Source organism: Balaenoptera ricei, chromosome 16 (assembly GCF_028023285.1).
Source record: "Balaenoptera ricei isolate mBalRic1 chromosome 16, mBalRic1.hap2, whole genome shotgun sequence".
NCBI classification, from domain to species: Eukaryota; Metazoa; Chordata; class Mammalia; order Artiodactyla; family Balaenopteridae; genus Balaenoptera; species Balaenoptera ricei.
Window position 1 is genome coordinate 61,039,212 of NC_082654.1, and position 19,634 is coordinate 61,058,845.

Genomic DNA, 19,634 nt, shown 5'->3' on the forward strand with positions numbered 1-19,634 from the left:
AGACACATGGACTTGCCCTCTGATTTAGATTCCGGGCACTACAAGAAGCCCAGCCCGTCATCTCTTGCTGCCCATGTGCTGAGAGCTTATGTAGCAAAAGCAACAGGAGTAAGAAGGGACTTGGGGGAAATTGCTAATGTGGATTTAATGAAAGAGAAAGTGGGTTCAGTGTGCCTCCGCTGTCTCTTCCGCTACAGGTTTTGCTGGCACCCCAGGTTACTTGTCCCCTGAGGTCTTGAGGAAAGATCCCTATGGAAAACCTGTGGATATCTGGGCCTGCGGTAAGCCCATTCCACACACTCAGCTTTTTGGTGTTAAGGGCCCTCGACTTCCAGCGATGGCAAGAAAGAGGCATTGCTCTTCCTTGTGGGTCCCACAGGCGTCTGGTATATGTGAACTCACGGTGTTTGCTCTGGTGTCCCCGGGATGGCTGTTCCCATCACACCCTTCTCCCCAAGTATTTCCTAGATGATGTTGCATCCTTCTTGAAGAGGGATTTGCCCATGCCTTAGCAGGTGGGTTGTGCCTAAAGAAATCCCGGACGTGGCTTGGTGACGTGGGGAGTGAAGCATAGTGGCACAGCATTATTGGCTGCCATTCACTTCTCCTTCTGGTATGGCCTTGACTTTCTGGGTGGCTCTGAGCCCTGTGTGGCTTTTCTTGGTTCCTCAGCAAAGCAGGTGACTGACCCCAGTGACCTGTGTCCTGTCTTGTAGGGGTCATCCTGTATATCCTCCTGGTGGGCTACCCTCCCTTCTGGGATGAGGATCAGCACAAGCTGTATCAGCAGATCAAGGCTGGAGCCTATGATGTAAGGACCTGTTTGTTCCTGCCCCTCAGGCTCTGACCAGGGAAGGGGCGTGTTGAGTGTGTCACAGGGTACAGGGAGTGTCAGGGACTTTGAGGACCCAGGGATGGGCATATAGGCCTCAATTCTTGGCACCACCTGTCCCAGGGAGCAGGTTTTTTGCACAACCATTTTTGGTAGCTGTAAAGTCACGGAGTCCACTGAAGCCCTTCGGTCTATTATTTGCAAAGAATGGTGTGGCTGTGTGGTGTGCTGCATGACATAGGGATGAGAAGTCTGGTGGCTCTCCCACTGCAGTGGGGCCTTCGGCACAGCGCTGAACAACTGATTCCTCCTAGTAGAGAGATGGAGTTGAACCAGAAGATGTCAGAGTCCCCCGGTCTGATATTCTGTCATTCTAACCATGATTGTTCTGTTTTCCTTTCCCGGTCTTTAAGTTGACCCTGATCCTGGGGTACCCCAGGACTTTCCCACACCCTGCTGGGCAGCTTTAGGTAACACAGAATACCCCAATTATAGGGGATATGAGGCTCACAAATTTCATATCACTCCTTCTCCTGTTCCTGCTCCTTAGTTCCCATCACCAGAGTGGGACACGGTGACTCCTGAAGCCAAGAACTTGATCAACCAGATGCTGACCATAAACCCTGCAAAGCGTATCACAGCTGACCAGGCTCTCAAGCATCCGTGGGTCTGTGTAAGTGTCTTCCACCGAGATCAAGGAGATCAGGGATGTCAGCTTCAATGTGCCCATAGCACTGTCTTTACCCTCCTTCTTATGAATAGAGAATAATCATTTTGGGCCCTGAGCTAAGACCCAGCAGAGAGGAGGGGGGACTGGGTGGGGCCCAGGGGCAGCAAATGTCACCAGGAAGAGTTGGGGAGGCGACTGGGACTAACTGGCCTCTTTCTCTCCCCCACTCACTTGTCAGGTGTGGTTTAGCTTTGATCTTGAATGAGGGCTTAGGTTGACCCTTGCAGACTCTAGTTGATGAGAGAAAGCAGCTGGCAGAACTCAAAGTGAATTGCCACGCCTAGAGTGCATATTCAGATCTCAACTCTTAGACACCTCTAATGGAAATGGGACCAAGACCCAGAAAATAAACAGAAGGGACCTCTGAGCAATGAAAAAGAGCCTCCTGAAGTTCAGTCATAAATCTCACCCTAGGAGAAGCCCCCGGGGCTATCATTGTGGGTCAGCATATTCTGTTTTCGTTTACAGTTCTATCAGGCTGAAATATCTTTTTTCAAACAAGAGGGTCTGCCTCTTGTTAGGCCTCCTGACAGCCACGATGCATTTATGTATTTGTTCTTTCCCATGTTTACTGAATGCCTCTTTGATGCCGGTCCCTGTGTGGGTGCTGTAGATACAAAGATGAATAAGGCATGGTGCCTTCCCCCATACATCTCAAAGATTATCTGGGGAGACAGGCACTCAAGCAGGCAACCACTCTGCAATGTGACAAGTACGTAAAAGAAGCTAATGAGTATGTAGGAGCTCCTGCCGTCTCTGGTGGGCAGTGGGATTGCTAAAGGCGTGGAGGAGGTGGGCCCTGTCCTGGTTCTTGGCAGATGACTGGGGGTTCCCCAGGATGACAACCTGCAGACAGAGGTTAGCAAGGGCCAAGGTGAGGGGCCATCGGGAAATTGTGGCGAGTTTAAGGAATATTAAGTAGTTTGGTTGTAGGTGAAGGTAGGACTACAGGAATACAAGAGACTGAAGCCAAAAAGATTCCAGGACATACAGGTTTCTGCCTAAGGTGTTTGGATTTTATTCTGAAAGCACAGGGAACCATTTAAGGATTTTAAAGAGGGAATGAAGTATGCAGTTAATTAAGAAAGATCATTTTGGAAGCTGTGTAGAAAATGGAATTGAAGAGGAGAGAGGCAGGGGCAGAGAGCTCAGGAAGCTGTCGTAAGTGTCTAAGCAAGTCCAGATGAGGTCTCGGCTAAGGGTGTTGATAGGAAGGTGGGCGGTATGGCAAGCAGTGGACACATTTGAGAGATGTTTGGGACATAGAATAAAAAGGACTTAGTGACCAGCTGGATTTGGGAAGTGAAGGAGAGAGTGGGATCTATGAGGACTGCCAGGTTTTGAGTTGGTAACTGAGTGGAGGGTTGTACCATTCACTGACCCAGAGGAAACCCAGAGGAGGAACCTGTTTGTGAGAAAAGATGATGATTTTAGTTTCATACATGTTAAGTGTGGTGTTTGAGGACCTCCGGCTGGAGACATCCAGTGGGTAGTTAGAAATATGGAAAAGAAGTTAAAAATTGGAAATATAGGTTGTAGTCATTTGGGTGGTGTTGGGGCTGTAGAAGTAGATGGGATTGTTTCTATGCTGATTGAATTCCTTTTTTTGTTTTTTCTGGGTTTTTTTTTTTTGGCTGTGTTGGGTCTTCGTTACTTCGCGCGGGCTTTCTCTAGTTGCGGCGAACGGGGGCTACTCTTCCTTGCGGTGCGCGGGCTTCTCATTGTAGTGGCCTCTCTTGATGTGGAGCACGGGCTGTAGGCGCGCGGGCTCAGTAGTTGTGGTACACGGGCTTAGTTGCTCCGCGGCATGTGGGATCTTCCCGGACCAGGGCTCAAACCCGTGTCCCCTGCATTGGCAGGCGGATTCTTAACCACTGCGCCACCAGGGAAGCCCCTGATTGAATTCTTACCGTGGGCTGTTGTACGAGAAGAGATGGCCACCAGCATTTAGCACCAGGGAGAGTTGGAGGAGCCGGCAAAGGAGACTGAGAATGAGAATTTCCATGGGAGAAGGAGGATCAGGAGATCCTAAGAAACAGGAGGTCTCAGGAAGGGAGGTTCTGTAATCAGATGCTTCAGAGAGTCCATGATAAAGATAGAAGAGAGCCTGTTGGCTCTGACCGGTTAGAAGCATTGTTTCGTTATTTCACTGATAGAGGCAGTGGAGGGAGAGAGACTGAAGCCTGTTTACAATGAGGTGAGGAGGGAATGAGGGTGAAGAGAGAAAGACATGGTACTAGTTAGAGAAGATGGATGAGTCAGGGGAGTTTTTAAAATCTTGCGCTTGACTGTGTTGTGTAGACTGCAGAGAAGAATATAATCCAGAATAAGGCGTTAAAAATATTGGCTAATTGAGGAACCAATGTTTGGATAGCACAATGAGAGAGGGACTCCTGAGCCCAGGTCAAGGGGTCAGCACATGAGGGATGATGCTTATGAGACCTGGGATTAGGTTGCAGAGGTGTGAAAATCAGCTTGTGGTTAGAAGGCTGAAGTTGAAGGAGTTCTTGCTTGATGATCTCTCATTTCACTTTGTGTAGAAGTTTACACTTTGGAGGAGGAGGCGAAATATGAGATCTGGGGAAGGTAGATAAGGTTGGGAGAGTTGCTTCGGGAACTAGGAAAGGGAGCGGCCAGAGGGGAAGGAAGGCAGGGTGGCCCTGTGGGGGTGTGGGCACCAGGCTGCATGTTGTAGGATTTGTTTTCCTAGCAGCTGGCCAAGATAACAACAGCAGAATGAGGGGATGAGCCACTTAAAATAGGTACTCAAGAATTGCGGAAATATTATGTTCTGGGGTCATGTTTGTGGACCCCACCCTCCATCATCCTATATATCTCAGCAGACCCTGAGAACATCTCTGTATTAGGATATGTAATCATTGATGCTTGTATTGCTGACCCTGTGTCATCAGGGAAATGTAAATCATGTTCAGGGGACTCTGTTTAAGGAGGAAGTTAGCAGTAATACGCTGAAGAAAAATTCCCATCCAAAACGGTGAAAAGAATTAATGCTTCAAGGTAAAGATCCTTAGCTTCTCAGATCACAGCTTCATTTAAGACCTTGTTGGCGGGTGGGGTGGTTGTTGAGATGAACTCTTAGAAGGAACGAATGTTCTCTGTAGAGAACAGGAACCCTTTCTGTTCTCTCACTGCCCAGAATCTGGAGCGCAGTAGGTGCTCACTAAATAGTTGCTGAAGGAGTAACTGCATGAGGATCACAACACACAAAATACTCTCCCTTTCCATCGCCTCCGTCTCCCAAGGAAGATTAGAATGCTCTCTTGGGCACCTTCATCCAGCATCAATTACCGGTGGTGTTTTCATGTCCAGATTATTGTCCTTACATAACCTTGATTTTTGGGTAGTGCTTTTATTGTAAAAGCATTTTCACATCTATGACCTCATCTTATCTTCAGAGCAACTCTGGGGCGGCTGAGCACATGGCCACCGGTGCTGGGACTATGGTGAGGGGCCTAGGATCCGGTGGGGGGCTCACAGGCCTGTCTATTTGGCTTCCAGCAACGGTCCACAGTGGCATCTATGATGCATCGTCAAGAGACCGTGGAGTGCCTACGCAAGTTCAATGCCCGGAGAAAACTGAAGGTGAGTCTTGCCTTCCGGGCTGGGCTGCCAGCATCCTGAAATCATACCTTTCAGCAGTGCGCCCCCTGCCCCATCACAGAAGGAAGCTCCCCTCCTGGCTGGAGCTGAGCTATGAAGGTTGTACTCATTGGGAGCCCCTAGCCAGCAGCTGCCCTCTGCCTGAGAACAGACTGTGCTTTTCTAGAGCCTGATGGAATTCACAGGACCCTCTTCTTTCCCCAGGGTGCCATCCTCACAACCATGCTTGTCTCCAGGAACTTTTCAGGTATGTTTTCAGCTGTGCACTTTAACTCTACGAGGTGAGTGGGTCGGAATGGGCTGTTGCCATATATGATGCCTTCCTGACACTGGGTGTCTCAGGCAACACCTTGACCAAGATGATGAGGATCCTGTTTGGAGGGGCTGCTGCAGCTGAGTTTTGTAATGTGAAATTCTGGGGGGCTTTACTTGACTTCAGGTTTATGAACTGTATTCCCTAGAACCTCCCAAGGAGTAGCCTGCCCAGTCTTCCATTTACCTTGTCCCTGGGGATTCTTATTTAATTCTCTGAAGACTCTCAGCACTTTAAGATTTTAGCCAGTCTCAAGGGCATTGGAGGATGTGCTGGGAAAAAGAAGGAGATGAGATGTAGTGAATCTTCCCAGTCACCGCCATTAATTGGCTGACTGGGACGATCACTACATCGTTGTGTCCAAGTGGAGATGACTAATAGAAATTATTCCAGATGTTTAAACCTTTTACAGAGACTGTGCTTAAAATATTCTCTTTTATACCAACCGTAAAAGTGAAGAAATAGAGACCAGCAGGATGGAGGGAAAGGAATTTGCTTAATGTTGCGTGAGGAATTGGGAGAGTTGGGACCAGTAATTTGTAAATCACACCTGACATTTCTTTTTAAGATGCAAGACATTCCACCTTCCCCCTCCCCCCACCCTCATCATTGTTTGCCCTCAGTTGGGAAGCACAGTGGCTTTTCTGTGAGGAAAAGATTAATGACAGGACTTAAGACAGAAAGGTTTCTTCCCAGCTTGCCTTTTCCCCTGATCTTCCCTCCCCCTAACCCCCAGCCCCACAGTTTTGGTTCAAGACCCCCTTCTCATTCTCATAACCAGACTCCCTCCCTTGCTTTCCTTCTACACAGCCATGGCAGGGGGTGGGGGGGTGGGGGTGGGTGGGTTGTGTGTGCGGGAGGCTCAGGTGGGCGGCTACCTGGGCAGAGATTGCTCCTTTGAGCTTGAGTCCACGGGCTTGGCTGTACTGGTTCCCGGTAACCTCCAACCCTGGCTCTGGGGCTTCATGAGCTCTAGCCCTAGTGAGAGCCACAGGGCCCTGGAGGATCAGGACTGGAGAGTAAGCTGGGAGAGTGTCCCCCTCAGGCCCATCCCCTGTGACCCTAGTTGGGGCTCGATCTTGTGTCATGGGTACCCATGAGGGGAAGGCTGTGTTTCTGGATTCACCTCACAAATGGGGACAGGAGGGCACAGTGGGCCACCTCCTGCAGAGGTGGAGCTGTTGTCCCACATCAGGCCTCTGGTCCTCTAATTACTTGTGCACCTTCTACTTTCTGGGTTGAAGAAAGCCTTTGCAGAGGACACTCAAGGGCAGATATGTGCCGACCCTAGAATGGGGTGATCTCTTCTCTCTCTGAGTGGAAGAGATGTGAAACAGGCTGCTAGGAAATCAATAGCATGTGCCCTGTCCCGTGGCCTCCGGCCTCTGCATCAGCCTCTCCCCGTCCATTTCATAAAATTGGTGTCCTGGTTTCAGGAACTCAGTCTCTCTGTTACAACACAGCATCTTCACTGATACCTAAAGAGCCTCCTGTCCTTGCTGCCCAGACTTTGTCTGGCCGTGGCACTCACTTTGCCCTGGCGCAGGAGACAAAAAAACAAACAAACAAAAAAGAATGCTGCAAGCATTCCAGGATGACCTCTTCTGCCCTGACTCTGGGACAGGTGAAGACAGAGCCAGTCTCCAGAAGCTTCTGTAGGAAGAGGTGTCTAGAAGTATAATCAAGAAGGAAGGGCACTTGTGTGCTTCTTTAGAAACAAGTGAGGCTGTTTTCTGAGTTGATCCCAAAAAGAAGGTTCAGCTTATCCCTGGATTCTAGCAGGTTGGCTAATGGTGGAATCGGGGCTTCTAGAATGTATTGCTTAAGCGGCCTTTGTTTACTTTCTGGGCGCTCATTTTTGGGGCACCTACACCTTTGGAACTCTGAAATGCAGCCTCTTCTGGCCACCTGCCTTGAAGAGGAAAAGTTACCGGTGTCTCTGCGGAGTTGGGGGCTGTGGAACATCAGTGAACTGGCTGCACAAGGGCCACGGACCCTCCCTGGGCCCCGAGGGCCAGTCTCTCTACTGTTTGGAATGTGGCCGGAGGAAAGGGCTGCGCTCTGAAAATGTCCTCCTTTAGGTCCCCTGGGGAGGAAGGTTTGCAGATGAGGCTCAGTTTCCTGACAGCCTTTAGCTAGGGCTGGGCTGCCTCTGAAGGGACACCGCCCCTTGCCAAGTCAGGCTTTGACCTGCAGACCCTCACCCGAGGTGGTCGTGGGACAGGTGGAGCCGCGGGATCCTCCACGCCCTGTCCTCTCAGGTTCCCAGACTGCTGCAGGGCTGGCTGCACCTGCTCACCAGCCTGCCCCCGGCGCCTCCGCTCCCCCAGCTCGGCCGGCTTGGCCACGCCGCCCGGACCCCGCCGTGCGCAGCGGCAGTGGGTTCCTGCGCCTCGCGCTGGGGCATGCTCGCTGCTGACTGGCCCCCGTGGCTTTGCGGCAGCTCTGTGCACTCAGAGACTGTATCCCCTCAGTTGGCAGGCAGAGCTCCGCCCCCGCCTCGCCTGCCGCGAGCGCCGCCGGCCTGGCCGGGCAAGGTACGTGGCATGAGTCCTCCCCGACCGCCTGCCTCGGCTCCCTGCCACCCCACCAGGAGGGCCAGCATGCCAGGCCCGCTCACCAGGGAGGCGAGTCCCATGCTTGCGGGCTGAGATGGGCATGCCAGACGGACCACCTAACTTGGCATCTGCGAGCACATCGGTGTTACGGAGCCCCCTAACCAGCCGTGCATGCTGGACGCTTGCCAACTCTCAGGAGGCAGTAGCCTGGGACGTGGAGCTGGGCAGCAGGAGGTTTTCCTCCCGAAGCCACCCGCCCGAGAGCCTGGCCTGCCTGTGAGGGCTGCGGCCAAGGTGGCCCGAGACAACCCTGGCGTGGCCCGGAGCTGAGCTGCCCACGGCAGAAGACTAGGCTTCAGCGGCACTGGTGGGCGGCCCCGAAGGGGAAGCCACGCCCCTCACAATTGTGAAGTCTGGCATTTGCCGGCCTCCGGGTCTGAAATGCAGTAGAGTACAGAAGCTGTGCAGACAGCCGCTCCTGAGTTTGGATCCCAGCCCTGCCACACCCTGAGCAAGTCACATCAGCTCTCCCAACCTTAGTTTCCTCACCTCTGCAATGGGGCTAAGAAATGACATGGTGATGATTAAGATCATGTATGTCTAAGGCCCTCAACCCTGCCTGTATGAGAAAACTTGTTAAAAAAAAAAATCCTGATGCTGAGACCCCACCCCAGACAAATAAAATCAGAATCCCTAGGGCATGGGATAGGCATAAGCATTTTTCTCTAACTCCCAAGTGATTCTAATGGGCTGTCAGAGTAGAGAACTTTGACGTATGTAAAGCACTTAACACCGTTGGTGGTCAGGCATAGTAGTAAACACATTTAAAAAATAAGTTTCAAATCACCCCAGCATAAACTGGAGATAGGACCAAAGGCCATTTTTGGAGGTCAGAATTCTTGTGATGCAAGGATCCTTATTCTCACTGGAGACCCAGCTTGGATAGGAAAGGCCACCTGAAGGGAAGAATGGCAGCAGTAGTGACAATAGTTAACACTTGCGGAGTTCTTGCTATGTGCCAGGCACTCTGCTTAGTGCTTTTCATGCCATTATCTCATTTTATAGATAAGAAACTGAGGTTCAGAGAGGTTAAGTAACTCACACAGCTAGCAAGCAGTAGAACCAAGATGCAAACCCATCAGAGTCTAGGTGGATCAGACAGTTGGACTGATTCAATCTCCCTGGAATCTCCCATCCACTGTCTGCTACTTTCCTGTGACCTTTGTGGCCAACAGGCATCACCAGCCTTCCTATGTGGAGCTCATCAGCCTTGAGCATCACCCTGTGCCTGGCTGGAATCTGTTTAATACCTCATTATTCTGCCCAGTCCTTTCTGCTCAGTGGGTCCAGAGAGTAGACTGAGGAAAGGGTGGCAGTGAGGACCTGCCCAGTCAAGGCTTCAACCCCCTGGCAAAACCCTCCTGTAGGTGGTCCTAGTCTGTGTGTCTGTGTCTGTCTGTCCTCACGTCTGGTCTCCTTCGTGAACTGTGACACTCTTGTTTCTTGAGAACACTCAGGAGATGTCTTGCATCCTTGCAGCTTGGCTGTCCTGAGAATCTCCATGGCATCTAGGGACGGAGCCCTCACCTTTCACCCTGGCACTCTGCTTCCAGGCCTAGGTGGAAGCTGCTGAAGGCAGAGTTCCCAATGGCCCGGGCAGCCCCAGTATTGAATGTGGTTTCTCCTAAATGCGGAGTGTCCCTGTTAATGCTGAGCCCTCTTCCATGGCAGAGGAGATCCTGGGGTGCCACTCTGAGGGTCTGACGCTGCTTGAGATGCCCTTCTTGCTTTGAGGCATCGGGAAGGGCCTCTTCTAGGGGTTTCAGGAGACTCCTGTCCCCCTTGTCAAACACATCAGTCTCTTGCGGATCCAGCTGCCAGACTTCAGGATGGGAAGAGGGTACAATACAGGAGACTTGATTTTTCTCTTTGTTTTCACAGCTGCCAAAAGCCTATTGAACAAGAAGTCGGACGGCGGTGTCAAGGTAGGTGTCTCCACTCCTCCAGCCCAAGGTCTGGCCTTTCTCTCCCAACAGTCACTCCCAAGGGACTCCTTGGCACTTTGTTCCCCCTTTCCCCAAGAGCCTTCCTATCCTTGCTTTTCTGCTTTAAACCAGAAACCTCTCTGCTCAGAACAGCAGGTTCCACTGGCCTGAGAGGGCAGAGGGATACGTGCTTCACCTGACCCTAGCTTGATTGGAAAGACTCAGGGGAGGTGATCCAAACTATAGTTTACTAGAGCTGAATCCTGAACTTGACTTCCAGACACAGGTTTCATCTCCAGGGCTTGACTCTCTGGGTTTTTTAGGTTACTGGTTAATCTTCCTTTCTTTTTAAAGCGCAAACTGATTTAATCAAATGAAAGCAAAGTTTGCCTGGTTGATTCAGGGTACAGGGCTTGGCACCTGAAGCCACTATCCTTTTGTTCTTTTTTCTTATCTCCAAAGCACTTCCAGAACCCAGCTCAGATACCATTGAGTGAAAGCGTCAAACTTTCTCGAGGCATAGGTGCCTTAGACACAGACCAGGGACATGGTACATCACAGCTCGTTTTCATTTGGTGAGGGAACTTTTCCTGGGGGATGAGGGCAAGAGGAGGGACAGGGGCCCATAGGGACCAACAAGAAGCCTTAGTGGGGGTGGCTGCTTGGCCAAGGTAGAGGGGTCCTCACACAGCCAAGGTGTTCTTAGAGGCTTTGGGGGTAGAAAGGACCCTGGGGCTGGGGCTTTGGATAGGAGTTCATGCTATCTTGAAGCCTACCAATTTACGCCACAGAGAATTTCAAACCATTATTATGCAAACCTTTAAGTTCCAACAAAAGTTTAAATTAGACCTTTCCCCAGGATCTTATGTCCCCAGCTGAGATATACCTGTGTGCCCCTTTCCCTTCCCCCATCCCTTCTCTTTCTCTCATTGTCTGCATGCCTGCTTCCATGTACTTCTGCCCTAAGGAGGGGAGCTTGGGCTCCACACACATTTGCTGACATGGAGCTGGGGTTGACTGGCAGCCCCTCAGTTACAGGGGTGTGAGCTCGATGGTGGAGCCAGGTTAGGAAAAGGTGGCTAGTTGAGTTAGAGAGAGATTTCGCATATATTTTTGTGGAGAAGAAGCTAGAGTCAATCTTTACAAAGTATTTATTAAGTACCTATCAGAGGCTCAGTGCTACACTCAGTTCCAGAGGCACACAAGAGGTATAAGAGGAGATGCAGGTTTCATCCAGCCTCAAGAATTGCAAGGTCAATTAAAAAGTAAAGTGGACACACCTGGGATCAGCTAAGCGCTGAATGGTATATGGTATTGGACCCTACATGGGATGGTTCAATCCAAGAAGCTTCTGGGGAAGAGACTTATTGGAGAAAGCTAAAAGGAGGTAGGAAGATTGGAACCAAGTCAATGATTGCCTCTAGAGAATGGGATTGGAGGTGAAGGCAGGGTGGGGAGACACACCTTTTGTTTTTTTACTTTGTACACATGTGTTTTCTTTAAAATGAGAATGTATTACTTCTGTAACTTAAAAACAACAAAAAATATTTTTATGGGTTCTATTATACGTATTGATATACTCTGCCCAACTGGAACATGGGGTGTTTGGTAGACGTATATAAAAAATACAGCTGGATTGGTCTGGTTGAGCAGAGGAATTGGAGGTTTGTGTGTTAGACCACAGAAAACACCATAGACCACTGAGCACGGAAGGTTAAGAGTGATGTTTTCGAAAGACTTGGCTAAGCGTGTAAGGGTGAATAGAAGAGGGTAGGAACTAGACACAGGTGTCAACTAGGATTTATTATAGTCTGGGTGTAGGGTGAAGAAAAGATGATGAGAAATAGAAAGGGTTAATATTAAAAATAACCACCAGAGGAGCACAGACCAACCACTTGGAATAGGTGCTGCCTGTAGGTCATTGGTCCAGCTCTACCCATGGGTGCTGGGCTCTGATTAGACATTAGCTCTGATGAGAGGTGTGGCAAAGGAAGTTCCCATTAGGTACGGGAGATTTAAAAAGGGTCCATCAAAGGTAATGGCAAAGTGTCTTGAATATTGAAAGAAACGGTGGTATCTTTGCTAGAAATGTGAGTAGTTGTGAAGGAATGTTTTGCTGGGAAGAGAAGTTTTGTTTTGACCATACTGAGTTTGAGAGACAAGTGAAGGTCTGGGCAGAGAGGTCTTCAAAGGTGCTGGGAGATACCTGGTGTAGCCCAGGGAGGTGTGCAGAGGGAGACTCACGTGAGTGAATCTCATGTCCACTGAGGGAGGTATGTGCCAGGCAGGCGCTGGAGGAGTAGAGAGACAAGCACCTGAGCCAGAACAGCAAATTTTCCTGAAGGAGATGGCCCAGGAACTGAGTTTGAAGGACTAGTTGGATTTTGCCAAGTTAAGGAGGGGAGCGGAGAGGAGAGGACATTCCAGGCAAAGGGAACACACAAGTTTGAAACAGCGCGATGATTCTGGGAGCTCCATTAGCTTTTGTATGGTGGGGAAGCAGAGAGTGATTGCACAAAATAGGACCTGAAATAAAGCAGTGACAGCTGAGATGGTGAGAGGATGGGTTAAAGTTGTCATTAAGGAGTAGGTTTCTGGCAGAACTTTGTAGATACTGGCCTCAGGCACAGCCATGTAAGACTTGCCTAAGGAGCTAGTTAAAATACACAGATTCCAGGGTCCAGCCTGGAATTCAGATTCAGGAAGCCTTGGGCGGGAGGCAGAATCTGAATTTTAATAACACTCCCATTCCTCCATATGAATCCAAAGCACACAAATGTTGAAGAGTCCAGGAAAGGCAGAATTTCAGGGCTATCTGTTATTAAGGAGCTGGAAGAAGAGGAATTAGCAAAGGAAGTGGAGAAAGAGGTGGAGGAAGAACAGAGGTGTGCAACAATGCCAGCCCTTACAGGAACGCTGAGAAGGATACAGGCTAGGCAAACAGAATCAGTAGTTAAATTGCTTTAAATGAGAACATGTGTGGGGAACCTAGCCCAGGTTCTGACCCTGATTAGGTACTCCGTAAATGAGTTTTATGCTTGAGAAAAGACTTTGAATATAGAGGTGGGAACAGAAGCTAAGATGCAAGAGTTTAAGAAGGGCATGACCAACCAAAATTCAAAGGCCAACAAGAGACAGGTTGGAGAAAATATTCATAGCAGGTGTGATGGGATGAGTTAATATTATTTTTATACAAAAGAGCTTTCTCTGATAAATAAGAATACCCCCTAAAATCCAGCAGATAAATGGTCAAAGAAGAAGAACTGACAATCTGAAAAGAGGAAGTAGAATGAGTTAACAAATGTGGATGTTTAGCCTCACTGGTATCAGAGAAATGCAGGTTGAAAGGAGGTGCCATTTTTTGACTCTTAAGTTCGTGATGGTGGTGTAAATCGGAATGACCCCTCCTAAAGCAGCCTGTGTGTCAAAAGCCATAAAAATGTTCCTGTTTTACCCTTTAGTTCTGGGAATTTGTCCTAAAGGAATCACTCAAAATATGGAAAAAATGAAAGCAGAAACATGTTCAACATGACATTACTTAAAACCATGAGAAGATGGGAAACATCAAAAGCCCAAAGGATAATGACTAAATAATTATGGGAAATCTAATTGACCATTACAAAGTTATTAATTTTTATGACTATATAATGACAGAAATGTTTCAAGTGGAAAAAGTGGGATATAAAGCAGTACATACACTACTGTCTAAATTTTGTTTAAAAAACAAAGTACTTATAGATTATATTCAGTGTATAATATGTGAATAGAAAAAGAACCGGGAGAAAACCCACTGAAGTGTTAATAGTAACTTCACTGGGTGATGGGAATTTGGGAAATTTTTATTTCATACATTTTTCTGTATTTTCTACATTTTTCACCTAGACCGTGTATTACTTTGATAATCAGAATAAAAATTAAGATACTATTTATTTTTAAAGTAAGACATTAAAAGAAAGTAAGACATAAACTTGTATATAGCTTACAATGATATGTTTAAATTGCATACACAAAAGACTGGTAACAGTGATAGGATTATGGGTATTTTTTTCCTTTTCTCTTTTCCAAATTGCTCGTAATGTGGCTGCAGTCCTTTTATAATCAGGAACAAGTATATAATAATGAACAGCGTGGTTGGATGAAAGTACTGCAAAAGGGGAAGGAAAAGACAAGGCAAGGTATGCAGGTTTTGCTTTTCTGGGCCTTCTTGAAAGTCAAGGTGATAACCTGTGTTATGAGGGAGGCCTGTGAAGCCGCTCAGAAGATCCTGATCTGTCAGCATCCTGGATCTTTCTTTTAGACCCCATCCTCCTTTCCCAGCCCACCACCCCTCCCCAGTTTCTGCTGCTTAAAGTCCATAGGGAGATTTCTTTCTTGCTGTTCAGAAGCTTTCACAGATGCTCGGATATTAGCATTGGTTTGAGCAGTGAGTCTACCTTGTGCAGTTGAATTTGGGGACTTCAGGTTCTGGTTAGGTTTCTTTGAAGGTAGATGCCAGTGACCCAGGGTCTATGGAGGAATGAGAGCCACTTAACAGGACAAGACTTGAGGGGCCCCTAATTGAGGACAACTTGTGCATTCCACTAGTCCCAGGCCAGAATGACCATCCAATCTTAAAAGAAAGAGCAAGGAAGCAAAGAAAAGGAGAGAGAAATAAGGAAAAGAAGGAAGAAAGGAAAGAAGGAAGGGAGGGAGGGAGGAAAGAAGGAAAAAGAAAAGGAAGAGAGAGATGCTATTATTTTCCTTAAGTACCGTTTGAATATTTGTTTAAGTGTGGAAAGGAGGCTTGAACCTTTTTCTGGTTTAAAATTTTTAATATTTAATTTTTTTTTTTTTTTTTTTAAGGAAACGTTTTGAGAGCATTCTGTTGCCCCGTCAAGTGGGGTTGACTTGATTGGACTATAAACACATGCTCTTTATTTATTTATTTATTTATTTATGGCTGTGTTGGGTCTTCGTTTCTGTGCGAGGGCTTTCTCTAGTTGCAGCAAGTGGGGGCCACTCCTCATCGCGGTGCGCGGGCCTCTCACTATCGCGGCCTCTCTTGTTGCGGAGTACGGGCTCCAGATGCACAGGCTCAGCAATTGTGGCTCACGGGCCTAGTCGCTCCGCGGCATGTGGGATCTTCCCAGACCAGGGCTCGAACCCGTGTTCCCTGCATTGGCAGGCAGATTCTCAACCACTGCACCACCAGGGAAGCCCCCAATATTTAATTTTTAAACATAAGTGAGGTATGGTTCTTTAAAATGATCTGGTAATTAAACAGTGCTGCAGGCTGCCGGAGGAGGAGGCCAGCTATGCATGGCTGAGGGCAAAACCCTAAAGGGATGGAGAAAGAAATTGAAAGAAGCCTGCTCACCTGGTAGAAACTAACCCATGAGTAGAAAGGATTATATCAAGTTTTCATGCAGGGCAGTTTAAGTAAGAGAGGCAGCTGGGAGCAAGTTGGGAACTTACTCCCCATTAGTTGAAGCAGACAGCAGAAAGTACTCTGCCTAAGGCAAGGTCTGGGTGAAAGCAACCTGCATGGCCTTTTGACTCCAAGACTGGCCCTGGTCTGTGCTCCTGCAGTTTTCAGTGCTGTAATTCCAGGCAAGTTAGAAGCCTGTACTCTGCTTTATCCTGGGGAAAAACCAGCGTCAACAAACCCAGTTGAACTTGGCAAACATTTGTTGATCGTATGCTGACTTTTAGACATTTTGCTAGGCACCATGGAGATTACCAAGACAAATAAGATAGGACCTTCCTTCAAAGTGTTACCACTCTGGTTGGATAAAGGGAGAAGTATATATATGAATGTAAAGCAACTCCCTTTTTTTGGATAATTTGGAAGTAAAATCTCACATGTGGGTATATATGAAAGGCTAAAGCAAGAGGCCTCATTATATTTAGGCTTTCTTTTTCTTTAGACCTATTTCTAAATTGTGGACCATTCTTTTCAATACTTGTAGTCCCCTTCTTTTGAATAGAATACGTTCTCAAAAATGTCTTCTCAAGTAGAGTGTCAGCTTCTTGAGGGCAGGAACATTTATCTGGGTTCACTATGCCTAGAATAGCCCTCAGTAAGCATTTGTTGGCTATCGTTAGATGAATAAGCGAGTAAACGACACACAGACATGTTCCTAGGGGACTTCTGTCTCCCGGCGAGCTAATGATAAAATCCTTAATTACCTTTCACCTTTTAGACACAGTCTTCCAAGATATATTTTCAGTGTTCCGTGTGGTCTTTATTTTTCTGCTCTTGTTTCATGTCTGAACATAAAGTGTTTGAGCTTCTAATTGAGACCAAGGCATCCCTGCTTTCAGCATTCCCTGTGGTTTACATCTTTGTGTCCGTAAGATCACTGCACTTTTAATCACCAGCACGCCTGCTTTTCCATTGCCCCCTAATTACAAAATGCAATAAAACATTGAAATCTTATAAATGAGCATGGCCATACCAACAAAGAAATGGGTGCCAAAATTTAATATTTGTCAGATGATTTTCAAAAGCTCAACATCTTTCTCTGAAAAGGAGTTTTAGGAGTCCAGTGAAAAAAAGTCTAGGTTCAGAAGTCAAATGTTAAAGCTGAGGATGACCTAGAGTAGCTTTTGCTCTTTACCTGATAGCTGCTCTCTCGAATTTCAGGCAGACCTAGTAATGAAAGAAAATAAATAATCCTGTAGGTGAGCTAGATAAGCCCAAACCTATACATCTGCAGCAAAATGTTACTTACTCTCATAGACTTGTGATTTAATCTCCTTTTAAGAGGTTTCTCTGAGCAAATCTGAGACACCTCAGAATATCCTCAATCTGTGTTTGTGAACCTGACAGCAGAGGAGTTCTTCCTCTCCCAGGGTCTGGAGGGGTGTGTGTGCCTGTCTGTCTAGATGCTGTTTTAACCCTTCTGGTGCTGGACTCCAGGTCTCCTCCTTCTGCTCTTTTCTCCTGAGGCAGAGCCCATGCTGGTGCACTAACCTGCAGCGTCTCTGTGCTTCTCTTCTTACCTCCTCTTTCCCCTTCTCTTTCCCTTTTGCTGTGGTGTGTCCAGAAAAGGAAGTCGAGTTCCAGCGTGCACCTAATGGTGAGCCTTGCCTGCCCACCCATCCGCCCGCTCCATGCTGCCTGCGCCCGCCTGCCAGCCACGCAAACCCATTCTGCCATGTGCGTGTGCTTCACTCATCCTCACTGCATGTCTGTGCTGTGCGGGCAGGTGTGGCCTGTCCTGCCAGGCGGGGGCCATTGCTCGAGGTCGCCCAGCGGCCTAAGAAACGGGCATTGGAATGTGTGGTATGGCATTCCCTGCTGCAGCGCTTGGACTGCCCCCAGCAGCCCAGGGCAGGATGTGAAGCTGGTAGGGATTCGGGGCCAGGTGGCAAGCACAGGGGGAGACCCTCACTCACGGTCGCTCAGGAGGAGAGGCCCTGCTCACCGGGCACAAGCAGCCGTTTCCTACAGACTGGCAGCCAGCGGACCTCTGTGTGGTGTGCAGAGGAGCAGGTTGTAGGCTCTCGGGTCTGAGCCTCACTCTCCTGGCCTTTTCCCCTGTGCAAGTGCCCATTAGCACGCTGTGCCCAGTGTTTCATCCTTCCCACCCCGCCCGCAGAAGCAACAGCTGAAAGGCTGCAGAGAGTGCATATTCTTTCTCATGGGACACAGGACACCCAGAGGAACACAGCAGCCTGCATCCTTATGAAATCATCTATAAAAGCCAAAGGTGGGGCCACCTGGGTGACATCACAGGCCTCTGCAGATATGGCAGTTTTTACGGACACCCTGCAGTCCTTGCCCCCTGCCAGGGTCTTTGTCTCAGCTGGGTTTTGGAAATAGAATAGCTTTGTCCAATCAGCCCCAAACAGGTCCATGTCAGCAGCTGAGCTAGGAGGGTTCTGCTCTTTTCTGGGGGTGTATGGAAGAGAGCAGAGTTCATGTGAAATTAGACCCACATCCTGGGGCCCCCTTCTCCAGCCTGCAGAGTTCAGCGGAGTCTGATAGCACTTAGGTACCTGGCTTGAGGTTCCATGCCTAGCCCTGGGTTTGGGGACATCTCAACCATTGATAGCAAGTTACGGCTTCAGGTCTGGTCCAAGGGGCCATAAAAGAGGCCTCCAGGCAAGAAGAAGTAGGACAGTCTGGATGGCTTTCTGTACGTGTTCTAGGAGAGAAGAAGCACATCCTAGCTGCCAGCGTGCCCTCATTTGCGCCCTGCACAGAGATGGTAGCTGTACATTTGTCTCTCCGCTTGTTGAAGAATTTGCAGGCATCAGGCTGCTCCTCAGTGGCCACCAACTCCACAGGGACTCCCAGTGAGACTGAGTGTATTGGTTAGGATATTGTAAGAGGCAGAGAGCATCAATAGGACTCCCTGCCCTGGAGATCGGCCTCCTTCCTTCCTCGCCATCCTCCCCCCACCCTCCCTTGCTGTGCCACTCAGTGTAATATTTTGAGAGGCAAGGAGATAGCCCAGTGGTCTGCTGTTGGGAATGTTGGCCTGCTGGGCAACCTACTCTTTCCTGGGGACTGGGTTCTGGATTCACCTGCCGCTCCTTGGAGCTCTGCCCTCATTCCCAGCTGACCAGGTCGAAGATTGATCAGGCAGAAGGGCCAACAGCACAGCCCTGTCCCTACTCCCTAGGGTCAGTGGATGCATTTTGTATCCAAATTCCGTCCCTTTCCTCTCTGGACACCATCTCCTAGGCCAGGTTTTCTTCCTCTCCTTGTTCCTCTTCTTTTCAGATCAGGCTTCAATCTGGTGTTGTAAGGGGAAGGAAATGCAGGTGGCAGGTTGAAAGGGCAGCAGGGGACTGCCCACAGTTAGGGGACCCAGAGTTTCTGAATTTTGTTCTGCTTTCTTATAAACCACACTCCTTTCCCCCTATAAAGTGAGAAGATCCTGAATTTCTTTGGGTGTGAAGTATGACTGTGCAGTGACATGGCACCTGGCATCAGCAAAGATTTCTGGATGCTTTAAAACAAGTCTTTGGGCTTATCCCACCTTGAGGATGCCTCCTGGGCTAGGTCTTTGGGTCCCTCCAAATAATCTCCTCTGATCATCTCTCCAACCATTGCTCCCATCCCGTAGTGTTATGGAGGCCACCTCAGGCCTAGCTCCTCCGGGCCAGGCCGGGGGGGCAAGGGAGGTCTGGGAGTCGAGCGGCTTTGGTGACTCTAGAGGAACTAAACCATCTGTTTTCTTGTCTCAGCCACAGAGCAACAACAAAAACAGTCTCGTAAGCCCAGCCCAAGAGCCCGCGCCCTTGCAGACGGCCATGGTACCTCCTGACTGCCGCTTCTCCGCCCCTGCCCCTGGCTGCCTCCCCTCCTTCCCGCAGCCCTTTTCCTTTCTCATCCCTGTAGAGCAGGCTGCTCTGTGCGCTGCCCCCGTAGGCCCCTTCCCGCTCGCTGTCGTGCTTGGCCGTGCTCCTTCCTGCATGGCAGAACTGCCGCTCCTGCTCCCTTTGCTCTCGGTGGGGGAGAGTGATCAGGGCTCTCAGCTAAGCCTCCCAGCCCCAGGCTGGGCCCTCAGTGGGTCTGCTGCAGGGGCCGGGAAGGTGAGTTGCTTATAAAAGGAGAGGGTAGGAGCTTCCTTGGGATCTGTACATCAGTTCTTGGAGGCCT

General features: G+C 48.9%; 1 protein-coding gene across 14 annotated transcripts in view; it reads left to right on the forward strand.

Moving 5' to 3' along the window:
• CAMK2G (calcium/calmodulin dependent protein kinase II gamma) overlaps positions 1-19,634 on the forward strand; it is a 54,274-nt gene that overhangs the window by 24,144 nt on the left and 10,496 nt on the right. For 3 of the 14 annotated variants that reach the window (XM_059900482.1, XM_059900470.1, XM_059900476.1), the window contains exons 8-14: positions 198-281; positions 717-811; positions 1,383-1,505; positions 5,082-5,165; positions 5,388-5,430; positions 9,996-10,039; positions 19,220-19,288. In XM_059900482.1, coding sequence (XP_059756465.1) covers positions 198-281; positions 717-811; positions 1,383-1,505; positions 5,082-5,165; positions 5,388-5,430; positions 9,996-10,039; positions 19,220-19,288 — 542 coding nt within the window. Of the gene's footprint in view, positions 1-197; positions 282-716; positions 812-1,382; positions 1,506-5,081; positions 5,166-5,387; positions 5,431-7,970; positions 8,034-9,995; positions 10,040-17,067; positions 17,101-19,219; positions 19,289-19,634 lie in introns of all 14 variants that reach the window. The other 11 variants (XM_059900469.1, XM_059900475.1, XM_059900467.1 and 8 more) reach the window with 6 other exon arrangements.